General features: G+C 42.2%; 1 protein-coding gene across 11 annotated transcripts; it reads left to right on the top strand.

The window, feature by feature from the left end:
* The first annotated feature begins 3721 nt into the window (after positions 1–3721).
* On the top strand, positions 3722–26395 carry CLEC7A (C-type lectin domain containing 7A). Of its 11 annotated transcripts, none has more exons than XM_033223424.1 (7): positions 3722–3805; positions 13404–13575; positions 15686–15784; positions 17147–17284; positions 18413–18564; positions 20174–20292; positions 24897–26395. In XM_033223424.1, the coding sequence occupies exons 2-7, from the start codon at positions 13446–13448 to the stop codon at positions 25027–25029; spliced, it is 771 nt and encodes a 256-aa protein (XP_033079315.1). In that variant the 5' UTR covers positions 3722–3805; positions 13404–13445; the 3' UTR covers positions 25030–26395. The 11 variants fall into 11 exon arrangements, with proteins under 11 accessions (XP_033079315.1, XP_033079326.1, XP_033079323.1 ...); XM_033223428.1 differs by lacking the exon at positions 24897–26395 and adding an exon at positions 18830–18922 and having other exon boundaries at positions 3792–3810; XM_033223431.1 differs by lacking the exon at positions 3722–3805 and adding an exon at positions 15488–15576 and having other exon boundaries at positions 13291–13575.
* The last annotated feature ends 276 nt before the right edge of the window (positions 26396–26671 follow it).

The raw sequence follows: 26671 nt of genomic DNA, 5'->3' as shown, positions 1-26671 counted from the left end.
TGGGGAGCAGGTGGTGTTTGGTTACATGGATAAGTTTTTCAGCGGTAATGTCTTAGATTTTTGTTGCACCCATCACCTGAGCAGTGTACACTGTACCCGATGTGTAATCTTTCATCTCTCACCTGCCTCCCGCCTTCCCTCCAAGTCCCCAAAATCCACTGTATCATTCTTATGCCTTTGTGTTTTCATAGTTTAGCTCTCACTTATAAGGGAGAACATACAATGTTTTGTTTTCCATTCGTGAGACTCAGCTATTATGAATTCGGTTCTTTCAGCTATTTTATTGATGTAATATTCAATCTACCTCTGGGTTCTGTTAATTGTAATTATAATGTGTTTTTCACTTCTAATAACTCTTCTCAGATTGCTTATTTTTCTTTTTTCTTTCTTTCTTTCTTTTTTTTTTTTTTCTTTTTGAGACAGAGTCTTGCTCTGTCCCCCAGGCTGGAGTGCAGTGGCACAATCTCGGCTCACTGCAAGCTCCGCCTCCCGGGTTCACGCCATTCTCCTGCCTCAGCCTCCCGAGTAGCTGGGACTACAGGCTCCCGCCACCATGCTGGGCTAATTTTTTGTATTTTTAGTAAAGACAGGGTTTCACCGTGTTAACCAGGATGATCTCAATCTCCTGACTTCGTGATCTGCCCGCCTCGGCCTCCCAAAGTGCTGGGATTACAGGTGTGAGCCACCGTGCCAGGCCTCTTTCTTTCTTTTTTTTTTTTTTTTTTTTTTTTTTTTGGACAGAGTTTTTGCTCTCGTTGCCCAGGCTGGAGTGCAGTGGCACAATCTTGGCTCACTGTAACCTCTGCCTCCTGGGTTCAAGCTATTCTTCTGCCTCAGCCTCCTGAGTAGCTAGGATTACCATCAAGCGCCTCCATTTCTGGCTGATTTTGTATTTTTAGTAGAGACCAGGTTTCTTCATGTTGCTCAGGCTGGTCTCAAACTCCGAACCTCAGGTCATCCACCCACCTCAGCCTCTCAAAGTATTAGGATTACAGGTGTGAGCCGCCGCACCCAGCCCGACTGCTCTTTTTTCTTGGAAGACCCACTTGTTTTATAAATGCAAGTTTTCAACAAATCTCACTGAAAATGTAAATTAGATAATTGTTGTTTGTTTGTTGTCTTTTTCTGTTGTTGTTATTAGGTTGGTTTGTTTCTACCTATTTCTTTCTTTCTTTTTTCTTTTCTTTTCTTTTTTTTTTTTTGAGATGGAGTTTCACTCTTGTTACCCAGGCTGGAGTGCAGTGGCATGACGTCGGCTCACTGCAACCTCCACCTCCCGGGTTCAAGCAATTCTCCTGTCTCAGCCTCCTGACTAGCTGGGATTACAGGCGCCCGCCACCACACCCAGCTAATTCTTTGTATTTTTAGTAGGGATGGGGTTCCATCATGTTTGCCAGGCTGGTTTCGAACTCCTGACCTCAGGTCATCCACCCACCTCAGCCTCCCAGAGTGCAGGAATTACAGGCCTGAGTCACCATGCTCGGCCTTCCACCTGTTTCTTGCATTAACGTTTAATGAGGGGTATTTTTCTCTGAATACACAGACTATCTCTCCCACTGTCTTGACATATGAAGGGCATTGTTTTTCTAGTTTGTCAATGATTTGTGTAATTAATGTTTAATTGCTTTATTTTAGACAAAGACAAAAAAGGAGAAAAATGATAATTAGACTAAAGTTTATGTTTATTGAAAAATTTCTTTGACAACTTAGAGAGTTAACTGTTTTCATAGGATTGTGATTAAATACGGGGAGACAGTTAAAATCCCTATAGGGAAGACTCCAGTTGGAGGCCTGATTTGATAGTAAAGACAGCTTCTTATTACTGACTGCAAGGTACTCCCCTTGTTATTGTTCTCTATTTCTCTATTTCTATTTAGGAGGCCGACCCTTCTTCCTGGAGCCAATTTATTCACTGTTTGAGAAATTCCATGGTATCCCTTTGCAGAGGTGAAAGATTCCTTTTCCTCACTTATTGCTAGGTTCATGGCACCTATAATAAAACATAGATTAACAAGAGAATAGCATCCAAATTTGTTTAATAGAAGTTACCCAAACAAACAGACCTTGTTAAATTCTACTCAGCTTATTACCATTAGATTATACCCTTTTGTTCTCCAATCATACTTCTGCATAACTGTCCATAGAAATATTCAGTTTGCCCTGTGTCTTCATTTCAGAAGGTTCTCTTGTCATAAAACATTTATATGCTTTTGTTTTGTTCATCTGTCTTTTGTTGTAGGGGTCCCAGTCATGAACCTTGTGATGGGCAAGGAAAAGATATTACTTTTTCTCCCCTACATTGGACAAGGGGAGTATGATCTAATGGTAATAAAGTGGAGGGAACTTAGCAAGGCTAATTTGTTCAGATTCTTCTTGGCATCTCTGTGTCTTCAAAGATAAGGATGTTTCTTTCCTCTGGGAAAGGATACTTCTAGAATAAGGGTCTTATGATCTGCTTCAGGGCAGAAAGATGCAGAAAGGTGTGAGAGTGAACTTCCTGATCCTGCTGTTTTCTCAAATGCCAAGAATCCATATTTTGGGGCTGTGTGTCCTGAACCTCATACGCTGCCTTCCAAGCACTGCATTATAGAACTGGAAGACTGATGAATGTTGAGATTAAGATCCACATTACCGCTTTGCAACATATCTACAAAAACTTAGTAAAACTTTTGTGGCAGCTTAAGTAAGGCGGGAAGCTCATTTATGTACTCTCCTTGAGCTCTCTTCCATTTTGATAGGTGTTAGACCATGAGAACTGCAGAACTCTCATCATATGACAACTCCTCCCAAATCTCTGCACTAGAGACTTGGCAAACTCTAGCATGCCTTCTAGCAGCTTAAGGCAAGGTCCATACGATGACTCAGCTCTACTTAAAATGCCAGCTAAGGAAGCCCAATGCTGCTAGGAGAATTTACTTTTTGTTCCAGTCAAAACTTGGTAACAGATAGGCTCCTGAATTCCTTTTAGAGCAGTTACTTTAGAAATCTTACAGTTAGACCAGGTGCGGTGGCTCACGCCTGTAATCCCAGCACTGTGGGAGGCCAAGGCAGGAGGATCACCTGAGGTCGGGAGTTCAAGAGTAGCCTGACCAACATGGAGAAATACCATCTCTACTAAAAATACAAAATTAGCCAGACGTGGTGGTGCATGCCTGTAATCCCAGCTACTCGGGAGGCTGAGGCAGGAGAATTGCTTGAACCCAGGAAGCGGAGGTTGCCGTGAGCCAAGATCATGCCATTTGCACACCAGTCTGGGCAACAAGAGCGAAACTTCATTAAAAAAAAAAAAAAGAAAGAAAAAGAAAAAGAAATCTTACCGTGAAATTCTTTCTCTGCCCTTTGAGAAGCAAATCTACCACACAGAACTGTTTCTTCAAGGACTTGGGAGCTGTTTCTTTGAAATGCAAACATTCAGGGAGATAAATCTTGCTCTTTCTTTCATATGGAGCATAAGGACCAACTTAGCTGGGTGCTTCACCTCAACTATATCACCATGTCCTTCTGTCATGTAGAGAGGCGAAGTTTCTCTCCCCTCTGGATAAGGGCCAATTAACAAATCCAGAGGGTCTAGTCACATTAACATTCCTTAACACCACTCAGTATCTTTTCATTAGCACACTACACTTTAAAATGTCATCGGCTTTACTTTTGGGGAAGTTGAGTTCAGTTCAACAGGAAACAGTGCAGCTGTTTCCTATTGCAATAGTATTACCGAATAAAACCTGTCCTCACCACATTAACTAGTATCCAGATTTGTTGATCTTTGACAACACACAGATGTCTCCTGCACTCTACGGGCTTCAAGGTCTGGTAAATGAGTTGAACACCTCTTCAGTTTCCAGCAATGTTAGGTGTTTTCTATATTTCTTTGATTTGATCATTACTATGGAAACTGGAAGAGAGGGAAAAAAATCCAACATCTGGCATAATATTTCAGTCCCAACACCTTCCATAAGTTGTTCCTTGCAATGTAAGCGTATGGAATGATGAAAGAGGCAGCGTAGCGTAACAGAAAAGACCATGAGTTTTGCACCAAGAGTCAGCTTTGATTTGATTCTGTTATGCCCAGACCGTTTGTTCCCCGAAGAAGACCACCAGAGTCCAGAGTCAAAGCCAAGCGGCAAGGATCTTTAATGCAAGTTCGAACTTGGTCCCTCCGTTCCACAACATACAAGAGGGCCTGGAACAATGCGTGCGCTTGCTATTTATAGCTCGAGGTAAACAGGACTTGTCAGGTTACAGAGGAACAAGGCATTTCTCTAGGCTACAGCATTACAATTGGTTTACATGTTAATGTGAAGTTATGCTTTTAGCAGCCTTCTTATCGGTTCCTGCGCTTTTACAAACGGTTGTAACCTTATTGGAGCTTCCCCAGGTGTTGTTTTTCCTCATGTGTTTGTGTCGGCCCAGGAAGTTGGGACAAAATAGAGGATTGTGTTTGTACTGGGCCCAGGACTAAGATATGTGGCAGACACTGGTAATTAGAGCAGGACAGAGACTTTCACAACGTTTATCCTTACAATGTCTGGAGTCTATAGATAACCTTAATCGGTTAGGTCCGGGGTCGATCTTTAATGAGGCTCAGGGCGCCACCCGGGCTGTCAGGGCGCCGCCCGGGCTGTTTGCCTGTGGACTTCATTTCTGCCTCTTAGTCTCTTCATTTGATCTTTCATTTCCCCCTTTCTCAGGTACCTCTGGAGCCAATCTTGGGTCTTATAAGTCTGATTCTGTTTCAGCGCTTACAGGTTGGTATTAGGCTCTGAGGACCATGAGCTGTATGGTGTCAAACCTTTCCCTGACAAACCGCAAAATTCTGTTAATAACACAAGGTCCTACGGTAAGCAGAAATAGTAGACTTAGCAGGGGTCCAAGGAAGGGGGCTAACAGAGAAAACATAGAGGAATTCCACCATTGATTTGCAGCTGAGGCAAACTGCTGTTTTCTCATTTCTATGCTTAACTTGCGCAGCTGTTGGACCCGGTTTTCTACAAGCCCTGATTCATTTACATAGAAGCAACAGTCCTCTTTCAGGAACATACATGTACCACCTTTTTCAGCAGTGAGTAGGTCTAGGGCCCTCCGGTTCTGTAAGATCACCTGAGCTAGGGATGTGAGCTGTCGTTGAAGGGAGGCAAGGGACTCAGCTGACTCCTCCATAGCTACGGCAAATTGTTGGTACAATTTGTTGCTTTCTATGAGGGTGTGACCTAGGGCTCCCCCCGCCAGTCCGGCCGCAATGAGGGATGATGTGAGGGAGATTCCCACAATGAGGGGGAGAAATATTGCTCGTGTAGGTCTCGGTTTAGAGACTGAGTGAATAGCAGTACTAGTCCAGTTACCGGTGTACCCCAGGAACTCGCCGGCAGTTAATAGAGTTAACCGGGGAACTAATGTGACAGGAAGGCATAGTAGGTCAGTAACAGAGGGACCAGATAAGTTCTTAGATAATGTTCCATTACACCAAAAGAATATGCCCGGTGGGGCTCTTAGAGAGGTTCTAGGGGGTGTTACAGTGATGTTGCAAAGGCTGGAGTTAGTGCCTGAAAAACAGTAGGGAAACTTCTCCTGACTGGGGTTCAGGTACAGTGGCACATTAAGAATGGGGGCGTTTGTGAGATTCTGAAGGTCCTTAGTTTGGGTAAAGGATTCCCATGGCAGAGGGACAGCGGTTAGTGGTGGACGCCCTAGGGTGGCACACAGAAAGCAGCCAGACAAGCTGTGAAGTCCTGTAATGTTAGCAAGTTCTAATCCTTCTTGTAGTAATTCTAACCAGGAGAAAGGGCGTAACTCTTGTGTCAGTCTGTCTTCCTGTCGTTGGATATTCCCGTGGACCAGGGGCAGTACTTGAACTAGGCCACGCCACAGATAGAGGTGACTGCTAGGCCATGTGGAGGAAGAGGAATAGTACACAGCCCCATGTTGAGGCGTGGTCCAGCGGGAGTTCCAGGGGTCCTTAACTATCCAAGTGTAGATGCCACCTCTATCCTGCTGGTAGAAGTTACACCCAGATTGCTCGTTCCACCCCCTGACTGAGTGCATTTTGCAGTAACTGTAGGGGCAGCCTGCGTTTTGGTGCCACCAATAGTGTTTACAATTGTACTCAGTCTGATCAAACTCAAAGCATATCATTGGTACCACTGGGTCAGCTATCTGAAAACCAGTAAAATTTAGCAAAATTGGGGCACTGCACCCTGAGGAGGGGCAATCAGCACTGGCCAATAATTTCCCGGGCTTATGAGGTTGCCCAGGGTGGGTTCGATTTTCATAAAGCCAGAACCTCCAGACAAAGGGATTAGAAACTGGTTTTGTGTTTGCCCCCGCGGCCATTAGGGCGACTAACATTAGGGTTAGACTACCTAGCTGCATGTTTGTAGTGAGCTATGCTGCCGGCGCAGGGTGAATTTTAAGGGGTTGCTCTTAGCTTTGTCCACAGTCCACGTGGTCGGTGCTTCAGTCGCTGCCGTGGGGTCCGAGAAGGTCGGAGGCTGGGTCCACCGGTTGACGTGGGTGTAGTGGATCCACGACGCGATGCCTTCTACCTTCAGGGCGGTGGGTGTGGTTAGGAGTACTTGGAGTGGTCCCTTCCATCGGGGTTCTAAGGTCTCTTGCCGGTGTCGCTTGACCAGGACCCAGTCTCCCGGCTGGTACGGATGGGGTGTCGGTGGAGGTCCGGTCTCATATAGTTCCTTCAGCTTGGGCCAGACTTCCTGATGAATTTTCTGCAAGGCTTGTAGGGAAAACAGGAGTTCAGAGACATTTTCTGTTTCAGATTTGAGCAGATCATCTTTTAGGCTGGGAACCAGGGGCGGGGGTCTGCCATACATGATTTCATAAGGGGTAAGGCCCAGTCTGTAAGAGGTATTACGGGCCCGGAACAGAGCGTAGAGGAGAAGGACCACCCAATTAGCGCCAGTCTCCATAGTCAATTTAGTTAAGGTCTCCTTTAAGGTCCGATTCATCCTCTCTACCTGTCCTGAACTCTGGGGCCTGTAAGCGCAATGTAATTTCCAATTAGCCCCAAGAATGGAAGCCAAATCCTGACTTACCTTAGCAACGAAGGCCGGCCCATTATCTGACCCTATCTGGATGGGAAAGCCATACCTGGGGAGGATGTCTTCCAGAATTTTCTTTGCTACAACCTGAGCGGTTTCTCTTTTGGTTGGAAATGCTTCAGTCCACCCTGAAAAGGTATCTACAAAGACAAGTAAGTACCGATACCCGTATTTTCCTGGCTTTACCTCAGTGAAATCTACTTCCCAGTAGATACCGGACCTGGTTCCCCTGAGCCTTGTTCCTGTAGCAGCCTGGGATTGGGGATAGGCGTTGCTAAGCTGGCAGACTTTGCAACTCGTCACGATGCTGCTGGCTATCTCCGCTATGCATCTGATCTTAAGTTTGGAGCGTCTGATCAGGTCTATCATCCGCCAGGCACCCAGATGAGTGGTTCGGTGGATGTGTTCTAATACTTGCTGCCCTAATTTTTCTGGTAGGATAATTTGATCATTAGTATCAGTCCACCACCCATTCTGGATCTGTTTCAGGGGAAGTTTGTTGATCCACTGGAGGTCTTGTTCTGAATAATCAGGGCGATATGGCAGGTCCCGAGGGCCCGATCAGGGAGCTGGAGTGCTAGGAGTTGACTGGGAGCCTTTGCTACACTCCTTGCAGCTTGATCTGCCAGAAAGTTGCCTTGAGCAATTGGAGTGGTTGGCTTCTGGTGCCCTGGGCAATGTACAATAGCCAATTTTTTGGTTTCCATAGGGCTGTTAGCAGGGCTAGGATCTCTTGCTTATTTTTTATTCCTTTTCCTTCAGCCGTTAGCAACCCTCGCTCCCTGTAAATGGCTCCATGTATGTGCGCCGTAGCGAAAGCATATCGGCTGTCTGTGTATACCGTCAGTTTCTTCCCTGCCCCTAAGGTAAGAGCTTGGGTGAGCGCTATCAGTTCGGCCCGCTGGGCCGATGTCCCCGGGGGCAGGGGTTCCGCCCAGATTACCTCAGTCTCTGAAGTCACCGCTGCTCCAGCATACCTCTGGCCTTGGTGTATAAAGCTACTCCCATCGGTGAACCAAACGAGGTCGGCGTCAGGAAGTGGGCGGTCCTGCAGGTCCTCTCGAACTCCGTGCACCTGGGCTAATATCTCGGTGCAATTATGGAGCGGCGCGTCCAGGTCCGGGTTGGGCAGCAGCGAGGCAGGGTTTAAGGTTGTTGGGGGCAGGAAAGTTATTCTGAGGGGATTTAATAGTAGTCCTTGGTAGTGGGTGAGCCGGGCGTTGCTTATCCATCGGTTAGGCGGCTGTTTGAGTACACCTTCAATGGCATGTGGGGTAACGACCCGTAATTCTTGTCCCAAGACAAGTTTATCAGCATCTTGTACCATCAGGGCCGTGGCTGCGATCACTCGGAGGCAAGGGGGCCACCCGGCAGCCACTGGGTCTAATTTCTTTGACAGGTAGGCGACTGGCCTCCGCCAGGGGCCTAAGTTCTGAGTCAGCACCACCTTGGCGACGCCCTTACTCTCGTCCACGTATAAGTGGAAGGGCTTAGTGACGTCAGGCAGTCCCAGTGCAGGCGCAGAGTAGGGCGCTTTTAATCTGTTGGAAAGCCGACTCGGCTTCTTCCGTCCAATTAAATGGCTGCTGTCCCCGTGTTGCCTGATATAAGGGCTTAGCCAGCTCTGCAAACCCGGGTATCCATAGTCTACAAAATCCTGCTGACCCCAGGAATTCCCTTACTTGTCGGGTGGACTGTGGCCTGGGGATCTGCAGAACAGTCTGTTTCCGGCGTCTGTTAACCAGCGCTGCCCTCCTTTTAGCAGGTACCCCAGATATGTTACTTCTGGTTTACAGATTTGAGCTTTCTTTGCCGAGGCCCGATAGCCTAGACTCCCTAGAGCTTGTAAGAGACTTTTGGTCCCTTGGAGGCAAGCTTCTTGGGTCTCGGCAGCGATCAGGAGGTCATCAACATACTGTAGTAAGGTTATTTCAGGGTGTTTGCGTCGGTACTCACCCAGGTCTTCATGGAGAGCCTCATCGAACAGGGTAGGAGAGTTTTTGAATCCCTGCGGCAGTCTGGTCCATGTCAGTTGGCCACTTATGCCCCTTTCAGGGTCAGTCCACTCGAAGGTGAAAAGCTTTTGGCTCTGAGGGGCTAAAGGCAAACTGAAGAAGGCATCCTTCAAATCTAAAACAGTGTACCATTGGTGTTTGGGGTTTAGAGTACTCAGGAGGGTATATGGGTTGGGCACAGTTGGATGTATGTCCATAACTCTCTTATTGACTTCTCTTAAGTCCTGTACAGGTCTATACTCCCCGCTATTAGGCTTCCGTACCGGCAACAAGGGAGTATTCCAGGGTGAGTGACAGGGCCGAAGGACCCCTTGGTCGAGGAGCCGACGGATGTGGGGCGTAATTCCTTCTTTGGCCTCTAGGGGCATCGGTATTGACGCACCCGAACGGGGTCTGCCCCAGGCTTGAGTTCGACAAACAAGGCAGGACGGTGTTTTGCTAGTCCTAAGCCTCCCGTTTCTGCCCAGGCTCCTGGATATTGTTGAAGCCAGGTTGCTATGTCCTGGTCAGGGGCTGATTGCTCCTGGTGGAGCCGGTACTCATCTTCTAAGGTTATAGTCAGGACGGGCACAGGCTGATTTTGGGAATCGATCACGATGGGCCCCTCAGGGAGGAAATGGATCTGCGCTCCCATTTTAGTTAGCAGGTCTCTCCCTAGTAGGGGACAGGGGTTCTCAGGGATAACCAGAAAAGAGTGGGTTACATTCTTGGCTCCGAGATTTACTGTTCTTTGTGTCGTCCAGGGGTACTTCTTAATTCCTGTGGCCCCTTGTACCCACGAGGACTTGGAGGATAATTTTCCCTCAGTTTTAACTAGGACTGAGTGCTGTGCTCCCGTATCGACCAAGAACTGAACTGGGGACCCCTCCACTTGCAAAGTTACCCTAGGTTCGGGGAGGGGGACCGAACCCCGTCTTCCCTAGTCTTCGCTTTGAGTAACTAGTACGGGTGTAGGCCTAGGGGGTCCCCGTCCTTGTTGTTTCTTTTTGGGGCAGTCTCTTGCCCAGTGGCCAGTCTTTTTACAGTAGGCACATTGGTCTTTGCTCAGGTTGTTATATCTGGGGGGCCGCTTAGGTTGGGTGTTCTCTGGCTGTAGGTGCTCTTTTTGTACAACCGCTGCCAGGACCTTGGTCATTTTTTCCTCTGGAGTATCTCTATTATTGTAAACCTGCTGGGCTATCTGAAGAAGGTCCTGAAGCTGTTTTCCCTCTAAGTCTTCTAATTTCTGGAGCTTCTTTCTAATATCTGGTGCTGCCTGATTTACAAAGGACATTACGACAGCTACTTGACTTCCTGAGGCCTCTGGGTCTATAGGAGTATACTGCCTAAAGGCTTCCATTAATCTTTCTAAGTAGCTAGCCGGCTTTCTGTCTTTCCCTGCAGAACAGAGTATACTTTAGCCAAATTTGTGGGCTTGCGAGCAGCCGCCCGGAGACCTGCCATTAGAGTCTGGCGATAAAGGTGTAGCCGTCCCCTACCTTCTGCCGTGTTGTAGTCCCACGCCAGTCTGGACAGAGGAAAAGTCGCATTTATGAGGTCGGGGTTGGCAGTCGGTCGACCGTCGTCCCCCGGGACCAGCTTTCTAGCTTCTACCTGTATTCTCTCTCGCTCCTCCGTTGTGAACAAGATTCGGAGGAGCTGCTGACAATCATCCCAAGTGGGCTGGTGGGTAAACATAATACTATCCAGTAAAGCCATTAAATCTTTGGGGTTGTCTGAAAACCGAGCACTCTGGGTCTTCCAATTATATAGATCACTGGTGGAGAATGGCCAGTACTGGAGCCTCGGACTTCCCGTGTCGTCTGGGGGCCCTATTTCCCGAAGGGGTAACGCCACTGTGGAGTCAGGCGGCTGGGGAGGGGGAATCCGCAAAGTACGCCCTCGCGTTCGCCCCGCCGGCCCTTCGGAGTTGCTTTCACTTTCAGTGGGTACAGGCACGCCGACCGCTTCCCGTTCACCTGCTCCCTCCTGCGGTTCCTCCCGGGGGCTGGGACCCGGGGACCGGAGGGGTATGGAGGGGGTTCTGTGGACAGAGGGTCCTCGCTATCCGGTAGAACAGGATGGGGGGGGCAGTCGGTTGCTTGGATTTTAGCTGTCGAGCAACCAGTGCCTTACAGGGTTCAGAGGCTAATTGGAAAGGGGACAGCCAAGGGGGCGGGTTCCCAGCTATATCCTGCCATATGAGGATATATGGGATATGATCCGGGTGATTAGCACGCCCAGGCTGGAAAACCTTGGACTTTACCCTAGTGATGACAGGGAGACAGAATGTCCCTTCGGGTGGCCACCCTACGTTAAGGGCGGGCCACTCGGAGCGGCACAGAGTAATTAGCTTTCCCTTCCTGATGTCCATACCAAGATCATGGCCCCTTGCCCTAACATCCTTGACATTACTTGTAAGGAGAGATAGGGGAGTGCTCTGGGTATTACCCATCCTGAACAGTAGCGCCCGTAGTGGCGTCTGCAACAGATCCTGCAAGGGAAAAGTGAGTTGCTGGAATATCAACAACAAGTTTACATCAGTCGCAGGCGCGCACCAGAAATCTGGGTCAGAACAAGTTCAGACAAGAATCAGATGAGAGCCGGGGGACGTCTCCCACCGGTCTCCGCTGGCTGTCCTATAGCGCGTCCGCCAGGACTTATGCCAGCTTTCAGCTTCAGACCTCGCGAGTCACAGATTCAGAGCGGACTTAGAGAGCCGCGGATTCAGACAGGCTAACAGCCTCAGAGCGGACTTAGAGATCCGCAGGTTCAGAACCGACAGAGACAGACAAACAAAGACAAGCCGCAGCCTCAGAGAGCCGCCGATTCAGAACGAACGCAGACAGACAAACAGACGAGCCGGCTCACCTATTAGCAGATCGATCCTAGTAGATCCGTTGACCAGGGGTCTGGTGGGCTTGGGGAATCCTGGGAGAGCCCCCAAATGTTATGCCCAGACCGTTTGTTCCCCGAAGAAGACCACCAGAGTCCAGAGTCAAAGCCAAGCGGCAAGGATCTTTAATGCAAGTTCGAACTTGGTCCCTCCGTTCCACAACATACAAGAGGGCCTGGAACAATGCGTGCGCTTGCTATTTATAGCTCGAGGTAAACAGGACTTGTCAGGTTACAGAGGAACAAGGCATTTCTCTAGGCTACAGCATTACAATTGGTTTACATGTTAATGTGAAGTTATGCTTTTAGCAGCCTTCTTATCAGTTCCTGCGCTTTTACAAACGGTTGTAACCTTATTGGAGCTTCCCCAGGTGTTGTTTTTCCTCATGTGTTTGTGTCGGGCCCAGGAAGTTGGGACAAAATAGAGGATTGTGTTTGTACTGGGCCCAGGACTAAGATATGTGGCAGACACTGGTAATTAGAGCAGGACAGAGACTTTCACAACGTTTATCCTTACAATGTCTGGAGTCTATAGATAACCTTAATCGGTTAGGTCCGGGGTCGATCTTTAATGAGGCTCAGGGCGCCACCCGGGCTGTCAGGGCGCCGCCCGGGCTGTTTGCCTGTGGACTTCATTTCTGCCTCTTAGTCTCTTCATTTGATCTTTCAATTCCTTGCTCTAAATTTTTTAAATTAGCTTCTTAAACCTGATAAAAAGACTAAATTTTCTGTCTCATTTTTTCATTTGAAAATAGAAATAATAATGCCTACTATATAGACTTGGAAAAGTGAGATTGAACAAGAAAACATGTGCAACATGTGGTTCCTAGCTCATAGTAATCATTCAATAAATAATTGTTATTTTGTGTTATTAATATCTGATAATTCTCAAAGAGATTTGTTTTCTCTGTCTCTCTGTCTGTTGTTACAACAATGCACCTCCTCATGCCATCCCTCATTTACCTATCTATATATTTCCTCTATTAGGCAATGTGTTTCTTCTTAGGTATCATTTTTCCTTGTATTCTAAGCTCCCACCAATTGAAAAGGTGGGCATTCAGTACCTGTTTCTGTAATTTAAAAACTACATGAATACATACATGAACAAAGTTACAACAAAGTTATGGTAAACTTAGAGCACCAAAACTGTAATAATTTGCATAGGCTAAATTAATTAATGTCAGATTCAGTTGTGAGAGTAATGAAGGCAGCATAAGACATTAATTTATGCATTTTTTCTTATATTTGGTCTGAAACAAAGACTTATCTGCTATGCTACCTTTTAGTTTTCCTGAGTCAGCAGTCTCAGAAACAGGATCTAAAGGTACAAATGGAAAATTACCACAGCATAGTTTCATTTCCTGCTCTTGAATATCTGGCTGAACTACTTAAGCTTAATTTGTTAAACCCCAGTAAGTACCTATCCCAATGATTTGACTCAGAGATCCTCTTTCCTCCACAGGCAGTCATCTCAGGAGCAGAAAGAAGAGAGCTCCCAAATGCTATGTTTATTCAGGGGCTCCCAAGAGCAATGGAATATCATCCTGATTTAGAAAATTTGGATGAAGATGGATATACTCAATTACACTTCGACTCTCGAAGCAATACCAGGATAGCTGTTGTTTCAGAGAAAGGTATATATATATATATATATTTTTTTTTTTTCTAATGTATGCCTTTAGCTCTCCCATTTGAAAAGATCCAAGGGGAGGCAGGGCACAGTGCCTCACGCCTATAATCCCAGCACTTTGGGAGGCCGAGGCGGGTGGATTGACTGAGATCAGGAGTTTGAGGCCAGCTTGGCTAACGTGGTGAAACCCCGTCTCTACTAAAACTACAAAAATTAGCCTGGCGTGGTGGCACACGCCTGCAGTCCCAGCTCCTTGGGAGGTTGCGGCGGGAGAATCATGTGGACTCGGGAGGTGGAGGTTGCAGTGAGCCAAGATCACGCCACTGCACTCCAGCCTGGGTGACAGAGCAAGACTCCATCTCTGAAAAAAATAAAAGCAAACAAACAAATAAACAAACAACAAAACAAAACAAAAATATATAAGGGGAGAAAATTTGAGAGGCTTGTGATGTGTACATTTTTATGGATATACTTTTAAAGGGCTTCAGATGTCACTGAAGATAATTTGAATGCACCCTAAACTTTTTTTCATGAAAATTATTCAGTGACCAATTATTAGTATTGAAATTAATTATGTCTGATGGCAGAAAATACAATTTCTATTTTATATCGATATAGACATTTCATCAGTGAGGAATTGGTAATAAGTGGGATAATACACAAAGATAAAGGATTTCTATATGAGTGACTTGTTGCTTGTTTGATAGAAAGGCTAAATTATGGAATGGAGGCCAGGAAACTTAAAGAAGTATATATATGAACAACATGTTTTTTTGTGGTAAGAGATTAAGTTGTTTTTAAACAAAAAACAATGATTGGTATACCAATGAAGGAAAATATATTAATATATGGTGGATAAAAACATCCCATCGGCAGAACACGAGTCTTAAACAAAAAGTAAACGAAATGAAATAGAGGGGCTTTGGAGGACCTCTGTATTCACAGAATGGGCGATTTAGCCTACTCTATGTGACACTTCTATGAAATGTCCTGACAGCTTAGTCTCAGTGAAAAAGCAGAAATACATTCTGGTTATGGCAATGTTAATACAAAATTAGTTCCCTATTTTCTTTGAGAGAGAGAGAGAGAGACCATTTGTCGGTTTTGACACCAGAGTTTGCTTTCTTCTGCTTTCTGATTATTCACATTGCACAAATATTTTCCTCTCAGTACTGATGTAACTCTTTTCTTGGGCAACCTATTGAGGAAGGGTGGGAAAAGTGGGTGAGGCAAGAGGTAGGGAGACATGTGCATGTTTATGCATATGTATAGGCAAACGGTATCCTGTAACACCTATAATATGCTAGCAGTCTCTAAACAAGGTGCTTTTATGCATGTGAGCTCATTTAATTCCCACAATAATCCTTTGAGATATTATTACCCCAGTTTCACAAAGAGGAGTAAAAAACAGCAAAGGGAGTAATTTGCCCTGGGTCATGCAATAAACATATGAAAAGGGAAAATTACCCTTAGTAATCATTGCTCTCTTCCAACATTAAGCTATTTCCTCTGAGAATCAGTGGGATTTCAGGGATCCTACTAATGTCATGACCTGTAGATATCAATGTGGAGCTGAAATTAGGAGCGCACAGATATCAAGGCAATGTGCTGAAATTATAATTGAAGAAGAGGTATTCTCACCAGGGGAGAAAAACACAGCGAATCCTTGATGACTAGGTAACCTAGGCAGTGATTAATAATTCACTTTAAAATTTGCCAGTATTTTTTGTTATTGTTGTTTTGTGTTTTGTTTTGTTTTTTTAACAGGGTATCGCTCTGTTGCCCGTGCTGCTCTGGAATTCCTGGGCTCAAGTAATCCTCCTGCCACAGCCTGCAGAGTAGTTGGGACTACAGGAGCTCACCGCCATGCCCAGCTAGTTAAATTTTTTCTTTCTTTCTTTTTTTTTTTTTTTTAGGGACAGGGTCTCCCTGTGTTGCCCAGGCTGGTCTTGAGCTTCTGGCCTCAAGCAATCCTCCTACCTCTATCTCCCTTCTGGGATTACGGGTGTGAGCCACTGTGCAAGGCCAGATTTTTGATGAACTGTAGAATTGAAGTGCCCCACCGTCTGTCATTCTCTTTCTTTATTCCATTTCTGCCCCCTCTGGCTCCTCAGGATCTTGTGCTGCATCTCCTCCTTGGCGCCTCATTGCTGTGATTTTGGGAATCCTATGCCTGGTGATACTGGTGATAGCTGTGGTTCTGGGTACCATGGGTGAGTATTTGGTGGAGAAGATCAACAACAACAACAACAACAGACAATTTAGTAAGCAATTATTATGTGCCAGGCACTCTTTTAAGGGCTTGACATGCATAATCTACTTTAATTTGTATGTAATCTGGTTTTGTCTGTATTGGGTTGGAGCTGTTAATGTCCATTTCACTTATAAAGGGTGTGAGAGACTGAGAGGTTATTTTACCTTTCCAGGGTTATAAACTAGTTAGTGGTGGGACCATGATTAGAAATTTAGGCGATCTAGGCCGGGCGCGGTGGCTCAAGCCTGTAATCCCAGCACTTTGGGAGGCCGAGACGGGCGGATCACGAGGTCAGGAGATCAAGACCACCCTGGCTAACACGGTGAAACCCCGTCTCTACTAACTAGCCGGGCGAGTTGGCGAGCGCCTGTAGTCCCAGCTACTCGGGAGGCTGAGGCAGGAGAATGGCGTAAACCCGGGAGGCGGAGCTTGCAGTGAGCTGAGATCCTGCCACTGCACTCCAGTCTGGGCGACAGAGCGAGACTCCATCTCAAAAAAAAAAGAAAAAAAAAAAAAGAAATTTAGGCGATCTGTCTAAAAAACTCGTACTCTTAACTACATTGCTCTCCTACCTCCCTTGCATGGCTGGTTTCAAAGCTATAGAATTCAAAGGATAGTAAATTAATGGAAGGAAACACATGGAGCTGAAGAAGAAAGTCCAATATGGTGCTGTCTTCCTAATGAAATAAATTCACTAAATGGACATTAAGCTGTTTTTATGAGTCACATTATTTAGGGAACTTATTTCTGATCTTTAATATAAACACCTTTGAATAAACCAGAAATTTCCTGAGGCACTTGGTCTTAAGTCGATATTTTGTAATGGATGAATTTTTTTTTTAGATTTTATATCACATGCAATCTGTTGTTAAGCATCTTCATAGAGTCTTCATGACATTTCTTAATTAGTCAGATGCACTTAGTCAAGTGCATTCTATGTTATAGATACTGGGCAGTTTCTTAAGGATCTCTCATTTTTAAGTAATAGAAGAAAGGTGAAAGATGTTGCTCTTTCAAATCTGCCATGGGTCCAGTTGACTCTATGACATTTGCCTCTTGCTGCCTCCCTCATTCTATTTCTTCTTCTCTACATTCTTTTTTCTTTTTTTTTTTAACTATACCTCCTTTATGAAAGTTTATTTCTTTTCATGTATTCTGTCAATCAATCATCTTTACCTCTCCACATAAATATATCATCTATTTATCATTAATCAGTAATGTATTCTTTTATTCCAATAACATATGGGTTTTGGGGTTTTCATTTTCAAACATAGAAGAATGACTTTTTTTCTGTCACTATTATTGTTGTTGGTATATGAAGCTATTTGGAGACCCAATTCAGGAAGCAACTCATTGGAGAATGGCTACTTTCCATCAAGAAATAAAGAGAACCACAGTCAACCCACACAATCATCTTTAGAAGAGAGTGTGACTCCTACCAAAGCTGTCAAAACCACAGGCAAGGGCATAGTTAAAGGATGGAATCTTGATTCAAGAGGGTTAATTGTTGGTGCTGAGGCCTGGGGCAGGGGTGTAAGGAAAATATGCTTAGATTGAATGATTGTACATTTAAGGCAAGCACACATATTAGTATTACCTTAGTGTAATATATCCCTGTCATATATACAATAAGGTGAAACTGTAAGTACTGTATGCACTTGGCTGAACAGTTCTAAATTGGACTTTATTAATTTTTAAAATCAGTAACCAATTTATCACTGGCTATATGCTTAGATCTACAGGAGATCATATAATTTGATACAAATAAAAGAAAAGTGTTCTCTCCCCTTACGGAATTGACATTTTTAATGCGATACAGTTAGAATAGAAAATATGACATTAGAAAGAAAGCATGACAGGGAGAAAGGAAAGAAGGGAAAATGTTGCCAAGAATAAAGAAGCTATATTAAAAATATACAAAAGAGGTAGACCTAATACACATGTTCCTGAAAACTCATCAAATTTTTTTAATCATACACTTTCATTTACTTAATTACAATTCTATATACACTTGACCTTTACTTCTAATTGCATCATAATTGACTATGACTTAATGTTTTCACTTTAGTTTTTCATCTCTGGAGCCATACCTCCTCACTATTTTTATTAAGTAGCTAATAACATATAAGAGAGATAGTGTGTAATATGAATAGCTGATCTATACTTTTTTCATTTGGAAAGTCACATTCTGAAGTAGATCTTACATCATAAAATCAGTTAAGTAGCAATATGAAATTGCTGTGTACCTCAGTGATTGATTGTGAGTGGAATTATTTTAAGGAGTTATTAAGGAGAAAGGTAGTTTTGAGCTAAATTAGAAGGAATAGAAGACAAATCAAGAAAAAAAGGATGGTTGGCTGCCTGAAATACTATTTATAGCTAATACATTTTTAGATTCTAAGTGAATAGGAAGATTTGAATGTATTCTCATCTGTAAAATCATATCACAGTAGTTTGAATTGAAAATGAAATATAATAATGGCAACTCATTGGTTATTTCATAAGTGTCCTTAAGATGAATGGTGTTCACACTAAAAGAGTGAACTGGTGTGCTGTGAACCTCATGGTACTAATCTTTTATTTCCAGGGCTTCTTTCCAGCCCTTGTCCTCCTAATTGGATTATATATGAGAAGAGCTGTTACCTATTCAGCCTGTCACTAAATTCCTGGGATGGAAGTAAAAGACAATGCTCGCAAGTGGGCTCTAATCTCATAAAGATAGACAGCTCAAAGGAATTGGTAAGTGTAAACTTCTGTTGCAATTTTCTGTGGTCTGTATCCAGAAGGAAAATAGAGGGAGATTCCAGGTAATGACAATTTTTCCTAAAATGAAGTCTTTTTTTTTTTTTTGAGACAGAATCTCACTCTGTTGCCCAGGCTGGAGTGCCATGAAGCCTCGACATCCCAGGCTCAAGTGATCCTCCCACCTCAGCTTCCTGAGTAGTTAGGACTAGAGGGAACACCACCATGCTCATCTAATTTTTTTTTTTTGTATTTTTCGTAGAGATGGAGTTTCTCCATATTGTCTAGGCTCGTGTCAAACTCCTGGGCACAAGCGATCTGCCCATCTTGATCTCCCAAAGTGTTGGGATTACAGGTGAAAGCCACCACACTTGGCCAAAAGTCATTTTTAATATCTCTATAATTATAATCATAGCATGCCTCAAGCACATACAGTGCATAATATATGCTTTTATTTTTATTTTAACTAATTTTATTTATTTATTTTTAACTAATTTTTAAAAAAACTGTGTTTCACCTTAAAACAAATCCTTTCAAACACACTCCATGTATGCATGACTGCAATAATCAGGCCATTACCCATTTTTGTGCGTTTGTATTTCAATAGTTAAATTTGGTGGAGTAAAGTAGAAAATTCTCCTCCTTGTCATCATAATTATCAAGAAAATGGCAACAATGATAACATATGTTTAGAAATTATTTACTCTTTGCAAGATACGTGGAAAGGCAAAGAGGGTTAAAAAATAACCCTGCTATCACAGGACACATATAATCTTTTAAGTAAAAAAAAAAGGAACTCAGCAGCTATTAAAAGTTAAATATCTGGCATTGGCAATAAATGCTATAGGAGTTTAAAGAGATCCCCATGTTGCTAAGAAGTTTTCAGAAAAAGTGGCACTTGAATGAAGGGTAGAGCTTAGATGAGGTACGAGAAGGGGTTTGTAGGAAACACTCTGCATTATAAATCTAAACCAGTCTATAACTTCTACATCTACTTTCACTATTCTCATTTTGTTTTTGTTTCTGTAATGTCTTACCCAGTAGCAATAATTTATGTTAAAGTTAATGGAACTACATGTATGGCAAAGAAAGAGTATTGGGTTACAAGTCTATCTGACTTTTAGGCCAGCCTATAATTGAAAATAAATTGTTATAGATTTGTAAACAATTCAGATATCTTCGCTGAATCTCAGATTACTTATTCATAAAATATGCAGTTGGACTAAACCGTTTTTAAGTTGTTACCTAACTCTGAGAAGTATTTCTTAACAAAAGTAGCATCAATTTATTTCTTCAATTGGAGAAGACAGTGGCTAATCATCCATGAAAACTGCCTAGGGGGCCTGCCATCTGGGATTTTGTCAGATAGCTTGAATGGAGGCAGTACCATCTTCACATTATAAATCTATTCTTTTGGAAAATTAAATGATAATTACTTTAAATAAATAAGATAGGCCTTATGAGACATTCAATGACAGGTTGATGTCAGGTTAGGCATGCATTCTTTACCAAAGTGATTCGATCACTTGCCTTTTTCTCAGTGTCCATGATAATGGTGTCTCTCTCTCTCTCTCTTTGTTATATATTTGTATATGTTTTGTTACAGGGATTTATAGTAAAACAAGTGTCTTCCCAACCTGATAATTCATTTTGGATAGGCCTTTCTCGGCCCCAGACTGAGGTACCATGGCTCTGGGAGGATGGATCAACATTCTCTTCTAACCTGTAAGTGTTTGGAGAGACAATGCTTCATCCTCTTTCTCAGAGAGGTTTCCACCTCATCTATGAAAACCTCTGTCAAGCAGCTAAGAATCTGATTTGCTGACCATATATGAGAAAGAGAGAGAGAAAGATATAGAAAAAGAGAAAGAGTGAGCTACGACAAAAGGCGAACGATGAGGAGAACCTTAGAGTGAAAAGGATGAGGCCATCTAGCAGCATCAACATAGCTGTTCTTCTGGTTTTCTTACCAGGGAGGCATCCAACATGTGTGAAGTTGTCCAGGCAAGGAGCAGTCACTGTCAGTCAGTGTAACCCCCTGGTTACGAACATGGGTTTTGAAGCCAGACCTCAGTTTGGGTTAATGATTACCCCACTCACTGATTGTGTGACATTGGGGATAAGTCACTTTTCCTCTATGAGTTTCATTTTCCATAAACAAGAATAGAAAGTTACTCTTGGCCGGGTGCAGTGGCTCACACCTGTAATCCCAGCACTTTGGGAGGCCCAGGTGGGCAGATCACTTGAGGTCAGGAGTTTGAGACCAGCCTGACCAACATGGTGAAACCCCATCTCCACTAAAAAATGAGCCGGGTGTGGTAGCATTTGCCAGAAATCCCAGCTACTCGGGAGGCTGAGGCAGGAGAAGTGCTTGAACCTGGGAGATGGAGGTTGCAGTGAGCTGAGATTGTATCATTGCACTCCAGCCTGGATGACAGAGTGAGACTCCAGTAAGACTCCAACTCAAAAAAAAAAAAAAAAAAGAAAGAAAGAAAGAGTACTTTCCTCTTAGAATTGTGAGAGGGTATAAAAGTAAAATAATTTAGCACAGTGTCTTGTACATAGTTAATGAGCGATATTATTAAGTTAAAAAGCAACCACATTTTTGCATTTTGCATTTTAAAAAGATGTTTTAAACGTATTTCACATTTGCACGATTATACGTTATTCCTTATTATGTGTTGGTCTTTGTCACTGCAGTTGTCATTCATTTGCTTTTTAATATCTGCAGAATATGAAATATGTCCCTTTTAAGTTCTTATTAGTGTGTGTATGTGTGTGCACACCTGTGTGTGTTTTTCATCTCAGTAGGAGTATGGTTCGATTTAGTTTTTCAAAGAAAATAACTTTTGTCTTTGTTGACTCTGCCTCTTTTTATTATTTCTTTCATTAACTTTGATTCTAGTCTGTATTACTTCCTTCCATCTAATTTATTTTTATTTTATTTTATTTTATTTTATTTTATTTTTTTGAGACGGAGTCTTGCTCTATTGCCCAGGCTGGAGTGCAGTGGCGATCTCAGCTCACTACCAGCTCTGCCTCCTGGATTCACGCCATTCTCCTGCCTCAGCCTCCCGAGTAGCTGGGACTACAGGCTCCCACCACCACGCCTGGCTAATTTTTTGTAATTTTAGTAGAGACGGGGTTTCACTGTGTTAGCCAGGATGGTCTCGATCTCCTGACCTAATTTATTTGTTTTAAATTTGCTATTCCATTTCAAACTTCTTGTATTGGGTGCTTGACTCGTGAATTTAAGCCTTCCTTTATCTCAAATATGTAGATTTAAAGGCTATAATTTTAATGTATTTTCATTGTCATTCAGTTCAAAATACTTCCTGATTTCCTCTGTGAGTTGCTCTTTGACCCAGGAGTTATTTAGAAATGTATTTATTAATTTACAAACATATGTGTTTCTAGTTATCTCTTTGTTTTAGGTTTCAGGCTTAGTTCCACTGTGATCAGAGAACATGCTCCACGTGCTTGTAGTTCTCTGATTTTTACGTGCTTCTTCCTCTTTCCGTATGAAAAAAATTGTGTTGAAATCTTCCGCTGCGATTCTACTTATAGTTCTGTAAACATTTGAATCGATGTGTTGAAGCTGTGTTATCAGGCACGTAAAGATGTAGAATTGTTACTTTTTTTCCCTTTCTTTCCTCCTTTTTGGACTGATTTAACACTTTTTCTTATTTGTTTTTTTTTTTTCTTTTCATTTGTAATGCACTCTTTCATGTCTTTTACATCTCTTTTACTAATCTTTTAGTAGTTTTCCTAGGAATTACACATGTATACTTCACTCATCAAAGACTAATATCAACTGACATTTTTATGTTCTTCCTGACCAATATAAAAATCATAGAGCATTCCTTTACTCTGTTGACTCCCTCCTCAATTTATATGCTATTATATTAATGTATTTATTTTTATTTTATCTCCCAGGCTGGAGTGCAGTGGCGCAATCTTGGCTCACTGCAACCTCTGCCTCCTGGGTTCAAGCGATTCTCCCACCTCAGCCTTCAGAGTAGCTGGGACTACAGTTACGCCTCACCAGCTAGGTATGGTGGCCTGCGCCTGTTATCCCAACTACTCGGAGGTTGAGGCACCAGAATTTCTTCAACCCGGGAGGTTGCAGTGAACCGAGATCGCGCCACTGTACTCCAGCCTGGGTGACTGAGCCAGACTCAGTCTAAAACAAACAAACAAAAATAGACCTTGGGCCGGGCACAGTGATTCACGCCTATAATCCCAGCACTCTGGGAGGCTGAGGCGGGCGGATCACTTGAGGTCAGGAGTTCGATACCAGCTTGACCAAGATGGTGAAACCGCATCTCTACCAAAAAAACACAAAAAACAAAACACAAAAATTAGAAATGGTGGTGCACAGCAGATTTATGCAGTTAGTATTCATTTCAGTTTGCTCACATATTTGATTTTACTTGTTTATTTCTTTCTTCCTTTCCAACTGCACGTTTCAGGTATTTTTTCTTAAGGCTGATATTTCCAGTAAGTATAGGATTAGAGGTTGGTTGTTTTTTCTTTCAGCCACTCAAATATATTATTCCACTGTTTTCTATTTTTTATTGTTGTTTTTGAGAGGTCATCTGTTTGAAGGTAACACATGTTACTGAAAAATTTTCAACCATACTTGCTTCACATTTTGCTTTGACCCATCTTTTTTCTCTTCTCCTGGAATCTCAGTTACATTCATTACAGACCCGTTGACACCATCCTATATGTTTCTTTTGCTTTTTCCTGTGTTTTCATTCTTTTTTAGCTTTTTGCTCCAATCTATGTAATTACCTTTCACATATCTTCCAGTTCATCTATTTTTTCTCATCTGTGGCTAATCTACTGTTAAAAGCCTCTATTAAGTTTTTTATTTTGTTTGGTGACATTTTCAGTTTTATAATTTTAGTTCGGTTCTTTCTCAAATCTATTATTTCAACACTTATACTTCTATTTTTTCTTCCAGCATTCTTAGTATTATCTTAACTTTCAGAATACACTAACCATAGTTGTTTTAGCTTGTGTCTAATAATTCCAATTTCCTATATGTATCTGTTTCTGTTTCTTTTCCTAGTTTTGTTTTGTGTTGATTAGTTTTCTTTTATGTCAGATTGCTTTTTATAGGGTTGTTAACATTGTATCTTAAAATCTTTGCAGAATTAATTTGAAGTATTTTTTCATTTGCCTCTGTTGTCACCACCGGGTCTGTTCACCCAATAGTGTGAACAGTACAAAACGCTGAGTATAATCACTTAGCTGTTTTACTTCTACTAGGCTATGTATAGTGAATTTATTAACAATCAGCCAAATGTATTTTCTACTTTTTTATAGCACTTGTTTGTCTTGAATTTTCTTTTGCTATTTTAAATGTATGGCTAGAGGACTCTTTCTGCAATCACAAGCAGGCCCAAGTTAACATTTTGATGTGTTTATGTTACTACTCTTTGATTTTCTGGGTGGCATTTATTTAATCTAGCTGTGTCTATGCCCCCAAAACACTTAGAGATCAAGGACAATTTTTTAAGGAATAATGCTGGTCAGAGTTCTCCCTGAGGTCTGAATCTAAGTAGTTAATCTTAGCCTTAGTCATCTCTAAAGCAAAATTTTCTCAATCTTCCAACCTCAGGGTCAAGAAGGAGAGATAGATACCCAGGACGAAGAGTGCCAAGTCATAGCTTTTGCACTGAGGTTCAGTGATGCTCTTTGATCTTGACTAGTTAACACTGCTGCTTCAGGAGACTGAAGACCAAATTGAACAGGACCATACTTCCATTTACCAGTGTTGATTTCCATAACTGTCAAGCATTGTATTGTAATGTAATTCTCCTTCCAGGATACATTAAAATATGCAGAGTTGTTTGTGCTGCCTTTAAATGGCCTGGGCATCTCTGATTCTTTTTGCAGTTCTAGATCCCTTTCAGCATTAATGCTTCTGCTTGGTCTATTCATTAAGTATATCCAGTAATAATTTCATTAAACTGTTGTTTGATTTGATAAAGAAACATTTAAGTAATAGGCTGAAAGATATATAAAGAACTTTTTATAGAATATTAAATAATTTTCCTTCTTTGTCAGGAACATTTTTTAAGTTTATACAGCTAGTAGTATTTCTTGAAAAAAATTAAGTTATTTTTCTGCCTTAATAATGGAGACTATTCATTTAACCATTTGAGATTCACAACAATTTAGATTTAAGCCTCCTTTTCCAATAATAGAAACACTTCAGAAATCTTTTCACCGATATCCTTACTAATTTATTTGAGCGCCATGTAGACAGTATTCCTTAACATTTGTTCTAATGACCTCACTGTATTCTATTTTAACAGATTTCAGATCAGAACCACAGCTACCCAAGAAAACCCATCTCCAAATTGTGTATGGATTCATGTGTCAGTCATTTATGACCAACTGTGTAGTGTGCCTTCATATAGTATTTGTGAGAAGAAGTTTTCAATGTAAGGGGAAGGGTGGAGGAGGAGAGAGAAATATGTGAGCTAGTAAGGAGGACAGAAAACAGAACAGAGAAGAGTAACAGCTGAGGTCAAAATAAATGCAGAAAATGTTTAGAGAGCTTGGCAAACTGCAATCTTAACCAAGAAATCGAGGGGAGAGGCTGTGATTTCTGTATTTGTCGACCTACAGGTAGGCCAGTGTTATTGTTCTCCTTACTAAATTCCTAGACATGGAATCAGGGCAGCTAAACTTGAATTTTTTTTTTTTTTTTTTTTTTGAGATAGGCTCTCACTTTGTCACCCAGGCTGGAGTGCGGTGGCACAATCTCGGCTCACTGCAGCCATCTCTTGCCTCTGCCCCCCAAGTAGCTGGGACTGCAGGTGCATGCCACCATGCCAGGCTAATTTTTGGTGTGTTTTTGTAGAGACTGGATTTTGCTATGTTGACCAAGCTGGTCTTGAACTCCTCGGCTCAAGTGATCTGCCCACCTTGGCCTTCCAAAGTGCTGGGATTACAGACATGAGCCACCATACCTGGCAGCAAGCTTGAATTTTCATTCTGCCATTGACTTGGCATTTACCTGGGGTAAACTATGAGCAAGTCTTAATTTCTGGCTCCATCAGAGTTGTTTTTCTGCTCAACAATGCCATTGATGCACATGGTGTGTTGCCATGATTTGACCCTCAACTTCTAGCAGTATATCAGATATGAACTGAGGGTGAAATATATTTCTGAGTAACGAAATGAAGAAATGGGAAAAAATCTTCACCACAATCAGAGCAATTTTATTATTTTCATCGATCTGATCAAAATTACGATTATCATCTTTAAAAAGCAGGAACTCCTACTCTTTCTTTATCAATTAAATAACCCAGAGAGTACGTCTGCCGTGTCTCTAATAGAATCTTGTATAATATGTAATTGTAGGGAAACTGCTCTCATAGGAAAGTTTTCTGCTTTTTAAATACAAAAATACATAGAAATACATAAAATCTGATGATGAATATAAAAAAGTAACCAATCTCATTGGAACAAGTATTAACATTTTGGAATATGAAACATGTTTTATCAGTTTTGTGATACACCGTTTTATAATTTTGACTTTTTAAATTAATTACTGTAAAATGGTATTATTGGAATGAAACTATATATTTTCTCATGTGCTGATTTGTCTTTTTTTTCATACTTTCCCACTGGTGCTATTTTTATTTCCAATGGATATTTCTATATTACTGGTGAGGCATTTACAGTCCTCTAATGTTGATTAACATGTGAAAAGAAATTGTACCAATGTCACTAAATTATTCACTTTAAAATGGCTGTTTTTATGTTATGTGCATTTCATTTCAATAAAAAAAACTCTTATCAAAAACCCCTGGCCTCTAAATTATGTGCCTGTGTGTCACAATCCCTATCACAATTTGCCCTCTCCCCAGAAATGATGATGAATTTGGTATGGGTGAAGTGGATATTTACAGTAGATATTTTGATATTAAAGCGTTAATTCGGGATCTTAAAAATTAAAAAAAAAAACCTAAGAGAAGGTAAAGATTTTTGTGAGGTTTACTATTGTTGTTTAATATGCAGATTTGTGTTTTCATTATTTAAAAAAATGTAGAAAGGGAAGAGATAGACAGATGCAGCAAAC

The sequence above is a fragment of the Trachypithecus francoisi genome, unplaced genomic scaffold (genome assembly GCF_009764315.1).
Source record: "Trachypithecus francoisi isolate TF-2019V2 unplaced genomic scaffold, Tfra_2.0 Lachesis_group11, whole genome shotgun sequence".
NCBI lineage: Eukaryota > Metazoa > Chordata > Mammalia > Primates > Cercopithecidae > Trachypithecus > Trachypithecus francoisi.
Note: the sequence above shows the minus strand (reverse complement) of the source record. Positions and strands in the feature narration are given on the sequence as shown.

What these genes read in the sequence shown, in the direction of transcription:
- CLEC7A (XM_033223424.1), top strand. Translation starts at nt 13,446, where the DNA reads ATGTTTATTCAGGGGCTCCCAAGAGCAATGGAATATCATCCTGATTTA. An exon ending in TAGACAGCTCAAAGGAATTG is followed by an intron (nt 18,565 to 20,173) that starts GTAAGTGTAAAC and finishes GTTTTGTTACAG; the next exon opens with GGATTTATAGTAAAACAAGT. An exon ending in TCAACATTCTCTTCTAACCT is followed by an intron (nt 20,293 to 24,896) that starts GTAAGTGTTTGG and finishes CTATTTTAACAG; the next exon opens with ATTTCAGATCAGAACCACAG.